This window comes from Stomoxys calcitrans, chromosome 3, assembly GCF_963082655.1.
Source record: "Stomoxys calcitrans chromosome 3, idStoCalc2.1, whole genome shotgun sequence".
In the NCBI taxonomy this organism is placed as follows: Eukaryota; Metazoa; Arthropoda; class Insecta; order Diptera; family Muscidae; genus Stomoxys; species Stomoxys calcitrans.
This window is the reverse complement of record NC_081554.1, coordinates 149,797,367-149,804,213: the sequence shown is the minus strand read 5'-3', so window position 1 is coordinate 149,804,213 and position 6,847 is coordinate 149,797,367. Positions and strand designations below refer to the sequence as shown.

Here is a 6,847-nt window from a genome sequence, read left to right as displayed (position 1 = left end):
CTTTTTATTAATTTTGAGTAACAGCTTTTAATGAGTTTTCTACATTTTTCAAACAAGTTAGCTATCTGTCCCTATTATTTCGCACCACCTAAATTTTGACTTTTTGTAGCAATAGTGTTTTCTTGCGAAAAATGAGTTTGACATTTTCATAACGGATTTTTTGCAGTGCATATGTAATTTAGAAAAAAAATGGGTATAAATCATCCATCGCGCTCTCGTTTTACGCGCTTTAGAATACTTTATTTGTCTGCCCCTATTTTTTCTCCATACAATATCAATTCATAAGCTTGCTAGAAATAAAACACGCCTATATTAGTTTTTAAGGCAAAAAAAAATAGGGAAAATAAAAACTGTAAATTATAATGCAACATACATAACTTTGTATTTAATATAACTGTTATTGTTTAAGAATATTTTATGTCCCTAGATAGTTTCATTTGCTATATTTTTCTACAAGTTATATTTTTGATAAAAAAAAAATAAATTATGCCAACCGTTTGGAGGGAAGAGTAGGAAATTGCTATAAGTACATTTGGCCTTTATTCTTATTTAATTTGCTAGGAGGAAAAAACATCCTTGCCATAATAACACCAGGTCATCTTTTCTTTTCATTGGAATGTAAAAATGGTTTCCGCCCAAAGACATCTATGCTTATTTCTACATACAAATAAGATGTGGTAGAAAAACACTTGCCAATATCGACAACATTAGTGTGTAAGTAGATAGGTTGGATTAGTTAATAGTGGAAGTCCTTTACGGACTCGGAAAAATTACATTGTGTTACCACTTTAGCGACAGACCAAAGCCTTTGGTGGAAATCGTATACAAGACCCTCGCACTGGTAATCCAAATCAGCTACAAGCGCACTTAATATTGACAGGATAACCACCGCTGAAAATTATTTCTGATGTTCTGGCCAGGACTCGAACCTAAAACATTCCTCATTTTGTAAAATGTTATACAAACGTATGTATATTCCGATTATAATTTGAAACTCTTTGCATGCTGTAAGATAATTAAGGCTATTGACAAGGCAACTCACAATAGATGTTTTTATGAAGTTGAACAGGCTTATGTAGTATGTACTCCTATCAAGGTAGATCTAGCAGATAGAAGTACTTAACAAGCCTAACATAGTCCAATTCAGATGGGCCCATTATCCAGTGCAAGTCAGATGTATTGCAAAGATTTGGGGTGCAACAGCTAACTATACAATCTTCACCCTTGCAATGTATAATTTTTAACTTTAACAAGCCTAACATAGCCCAATTCAGATGGACTTATTGTTCAGTGCAAGTGAGATGTGTAGCAAAGAGTGCAAATCCCCTGCCTCTGCCTATTTGCCGTGTACGTTGGCTTGCCTTTCCGTGCTTCCATCTCTTCTATGGCGAATAGGGATTTTCCTTTCTCGGCCTTTCCCGGGAATTCCAGCTCCTTACAAATTATCATTATCCTCTATCGCATTGAGTGGTTTTGAGCGCCCCATTGCAAAAATGCAACTCTGCACACAAATTTCACAAAAGTAACGGGAAAAGTTAAAATAATTTCAACTTTGACGCTTGAAAATAAGCGTCATTCTGTGTTGCCACACGTGAAGTAGTGTTTTTGGCCGTCAAAGTTATTTCAACTTTTTAAACATTTGTCAGTCTCAATAGAGGAAATTGCGATTAGAAACATTCGACAAAACCTACTTTTCACTGACAAATCCAGATTTTGATTATTCCTAGCTTCCCTCAAGCAAGCGGGCATAAAATAAAGGAAAAAAATGAACAAAACATAATAAAAACATTATAGAGTACTTTATAGACTCTTGTTTAGTAAAAAATCTACCGTTTTTTGTTAAAGGGGTATTTTATGGGGAGTTCTTTTGACATTTGTTTTTGGTGGTGTTTGTTTGCTGGTATATTTTTTGTTTTGTGATTATTTTAAAATCTTTGTCTTGCCCAATACTGCTTACGATTCTAGTTGCCACTGGGTTTTTGTAAATTTGTATCATAAGAACGAATAATGACCGATTGTGAAACTGCTCCACCTTCTTCCTGAGAGAATGCATAGCCATGCGACAGTTCAACATCTGTGTCGACACGCGTATTGGCACGTCTTATGAAAACGCTTCGCAACAGACGAGCTGTTTCGGTGAACGATGAACGCGTCTCATTCATAACATCATCGGGATCGTGTTTACGTATCTCAGATTCGCGAACCGCCTCCGTCAACGATTTGAATACGGTATTTTGTACAAGTTTAAAGATAACATCGACTAGTAATGTTGTAATCGGTACCAAGAGGAGACCAAACCAGAATATCGGTGTGGTGAAGATCATTCTTTCCATACCCAAGAAATTGGCAGCTACCGGCAGCAGAGGCCAGAAATTGGAATAGATGCAAATGAATATGAACCATAAACCTATAGAGCCCCATATGGAGGCGTGGGTTAACCATGTCCAGGAGTTTGTCGAAAGACCAGCTTTCAAACAGACCGTGACCACCACGTACGTGTAGACATGGTTGCCTAGCAACAGATAATCGGAGGTTCTGCCGCAGGACCATAACGTTTCAGTACCAATGGCCCCCAGGGGCAACCAAAAGAGTATGATTGAATGAAGGAGGGCATTTATGATCCAAACCCAAAATACTTGGACATTGAATAATTTTGCATTCTGTGAAGGCTTGTATAGCAGAGGGTACTTTAGCATTGTCTCTGCCGAACAGACCTTTTCAAAAATACCAATGGCAAAGGGTGGTAAGGCTGTAAATACCACATTGTATAAACCTATGGTCCAGCGCTCGAATAATATCTGACCCGACCAGCCCGAATAGATGGCAAACCATAGCTCTATGACGTAGAGACACACATTTTTGTAAAATGAATACAAAATTAGTTTAGTAATACGCCTATAGTTCCAGGCACCATGAACCAGCAGCAGACGCTTTAGATAACGAAATTGGGCTATTGAATAGTCGGAGGCACAGGCAGCTTGTAGGCCCTCAACACCGGATATACCCACGCCTACATTGGCCTTCTGAATCATGGCCACATCATTGGCTCCGTCACCAATGGCCAGCGTAACTGATTTAGTTGTAGTTGTTATCAGTTCTACCACCTCGGCTTTTTGTATGGGCGAGACACGACAACACACGACCACCCGACAACTGGTACACAATTCTTGAAATTCCCTTCGCAGGTCGCAACTCAAGGCGTATTTTAATGTTTTACCATCTATAATCAATGCTACGTTACAGTTCTTGTTTATCGAAGTTTGCAACTCACTGGAATGACGATGTATCACTTCTCGCGTGGCATCCAGACTCTCTTCGTTCAATATGACAATGTCCATAGAGGTCGATATGAGACGGCAGGAATGACCGATGTTAATAGCTGTTTCTTGTTTATCGCCAGTCAAGACCCAAATGTAGATGCCGGCCTCTAGCAAAGAGGCTATTGTTTCAGGTACCCCATCTTGCAGTTTGTCCTCGATAGCTGTGGCCCCCAGTAGATGGAGGTTATTTTCAATCAAATTGGCTGCCTCTTCCATTTTTCTCTCGCGATCATTTAGCGTAGTCGAGGCCTTGTGATAAGTTGTTTGCCAATCGTCGTAGACATCTTGGCGTATTGTGGCCACAGCACAACACAATGTGCGTAAACCCTCGGCCGCAAACTCTTCCAAGTGGTTGAGGGTAATGTCGCTAAACGATTTGCCATCTTGGGCTAAACGTTCATAAATCACTGAATCGGCTCCCTTGCAGTAAAGTTTAATTTTGCCTTCTGGAGTTTTACAAATTACAGACATGCGTTTGCGTGTGGAGGTGAATTCCAAAACATTTAAAATCTCATAACGCTCTCGAGTGCCCAAGGCATTGATTTCCACATAGTGTGGTGTTCGTGTATCAAATACAAAACCATATTGTTTGGCTCCCTCGACCAGGGCCCGTTCATCGGGACTGGCAGCATGGTAGGTGATAGAACCATCTGGATTTTTTTCCGGTATGACGGTGTGACAAACGGAGAGTAGAACCAGGAATTCCTTTATGATTGCTGCATTTTGATGCTTACTCAATAAATGTTGGACAACTAAACTCTGCTCGGGGGTGTTCTCTGTCGGGTATATCTCACTTACTATAGAACACTTTTTGAAAACCATCTCGTTTCTGGTCAAGGTTCCGGTTTTATCCGAGAATATATATTTAACCATACCCAACTCTTCATTGAGATTAGATGTGCGGGCCATAGCGGGGGTATTTGACTCCACATGATACATGGATAGGTCACAGTTGATAAATTGGGCCTGCAAAAATCTAACCAATTCCAGAGTAACTTGCAGTGAGATGGGTATGAGGTTGTTGAACAGAATGAAGAATGTCAGGAGATTGTATCCGAAGTTTTTGCTCTTAAAGTCATCCAAACCCAAATACCAGTCGGATACGAAATATTTACGGGTCCAAATGAAGTTGAAGACACCGCTGGTTAGACACAGAACCAATAATATCATGAACAACATTAAAATCTGAGTATTGGTAAGGCGATCCACAGTGGACCTTTTTAGGGGAGCCGACGTCGAATTCTTCATCAGCTTAGTATCGTGCCCTGTGTACACGACCATGCCGAAAATCCACGAAGTATTGCGCAAAACAGCACCTCGCTGCAAAATTTGATCGGGGCCCAAAGAGACCGACTGTTTGTCATGCTCTTTGAGGACACCATTAAATTCGTACAGCAAACGATTGGGCAGCTCACACTCCACTACGCCGGCCAATTCCACCAGATCTCGCGTCTCCAACAAACGTGCTGTGGCCGGCACACCTTGACGAATCTTCAAATTTGTCTCCCCATCAAGGTTGGAGGTTTCAATGAAGCACATGGCCTGCGGTTCACTGGAGGACAACAATATCAAATCGGCAGGGAAAAATGTATTGTTAGGTATCTTAACAATGTCACCCACTGCCAATTGCTCCCACCGAACCGTCATCCATACGCCATCTTTTAGTTTCTCCACACTGCGATGGTTGATTTCATTGTCGGCTCGGTGCCTTTTGATATCCTCCACAATCTCCTTGATCCCGCTCACCGCCAATATGAATATCAATGGGACAAGGGTGGTATATCTCCCCGTCGGCGAGACATCGGGGATTTGTTGCAGCAGTGCGATAAGTAAGAAAAAACAATTCGAGTAGCGGCGAAATTGTTCGAATAGGAACGATGGTAGGAAACTTATAAAACTATATTTAGCTGTTGATATATGGTTATTGCAGAATTTCTGTATTTGGGGACGATTGATGAAGATGACACGTTTCTCCGAATCATCTAGGTTTGTGCCACCGCCTCCACCACCCCCAGACCCTGAGGGTGGTGTTCTCATATCATCGTCAGGCGTTGTGGCTGGCGGTGTACGCATGTGAATCCGTCCGCGTAGTTCTTGCCATAAACGTTGACCCCACCACAGTTGTATAGGTTGCCGTCGTTCATGATTTGAATTGGTATTTCCGCTTCCGTTCGATATATTGTAGTTGTTGTTGGCCATAATAACATCGCTTCTGTATGGGAATAAACAAATAAAGAGAAAGCAATGAGTTAGTATTAAATATGGCAATATTGATTTTTGTTTTTGCAAAAAAGAAAAGAAAACGAATAGGATAGTTAACCAAAGCTAAACGCTTTTCATAAGGAAATACCATAGAGTTGAATGATAAAACAACGAAACGAATTGTAATGGCTTTCTAAGATATATATTTTAATTCAGAGTTAGTTGGTATCGTCAATCAGTCGACCTATTTATCATTACCAATCAAACGCAATGCAAGTGTAGCAAAAAAAGAAACCCACTTTAAAACATTATTGTGTTAAGTTTAACTGGCCTTTATCCTTTAAATTTGTCCTTTAATTTGAGGCCAATTTTGATCGGTCTACATGTCCGCGTAGATAATTCTTAATGGGTTGCCCCCGAAATATCCGAGAGATCCAAATTTTGAATTCAGCGTCCAACTACACTTCCAAAGACTTCATTTATACCTATCACATATTCATCATTCAGCACCAAATGTCAGCTTTGATCTCAAATATTATTATAAGATTCATACCCTATACCCAAGCAACTACTATCGTCCTGATCGATCTAACATACATACGATACATATATATCGATCGGAAGTCGATAATTGTCATACAAAAGTCAAAGTGTTGCGTTTTGTCTGATTGTATGTTATTAATAGACTCAAAAACGTCTGGAACGATTTTAATGGATTTTTCAACGCTATATTTGGAGATGGGTGCATCGATGTAAACAAATTTTCTTGAATCCCTGTGGTAACCCAAAAATACGAGAGTTGAAATAAACTGTGGGTCAAATAGCCTGGGAAAATGCCCAACCAACGAAACCCCCAAAAATGTAACACGACAAGACAATATGGGTGTCATGTCGGTCTATATACAAGTAGTCTTTGCTACACCCTAAATTGGCTTGTTTTTAATAAACATTTCTTTAAATATCCGTTTTCTGAAGCCGCCTGTGCCCAGAGTATCAAGACCCCGGCAGCTTAGCTGGGAGCTACCGGGCACGTCCACCGGTTGCGGATAGTGGAATGCTTCATACAAAGTAGCTGCAACTGCAGTCGCGGACAATCAGCTATTGCTTAAATACTGAGTGCCTATGATGCTCGAAACGACAAGGCGAGTTATTGGCGCCTTTAAATAACCAATGGCCATCATGTACCCGAGGCGATCGGTTGTATAGACCGGAAGGAGCGTACTTGCGTATGAGAGCTTTAGGAGGATTGCCACCTCCACATGCAAATGTGGCTACAACAACAACCACAGTCAGCTATAAGTGACGCGGCACGGGATAGCTGTGAG

General features: G+C 40.6%; 1 protein-coding gene across 10 annotated transcripts in view; it reads right to left on the bottom strand.

Moving 5' to 3' along the window:
* Positions 1–1,780: 1,780 nt before the first annotated feature.
* The window catches only part of LOC106085365 (probable phospholipid-transporting ATPase IA), a 98,478-nt gene continuing 93,411 nt past the window's right edge, over positions 1,781–6,847 (bottom strand). For all 10 annotated transcript variants that reach the window (XM_013249582.2, XM_059364708.1, XM_013249584.2 and 7 more), the window contains one exon: positions 1,781–5,532. In XM_013249582.2, coding sequence (XP_013105036.2) covers positions 1,962–5,519 — 3,558 coding nt within the window. In that variant the 5' untranslated portion in view covers positions 5,520–5,532 and the 3' untranslated portion in view covers positions 1,781–1,961. The remainder of the gene's footprint in view (positions 5,533–6,847) is intronic.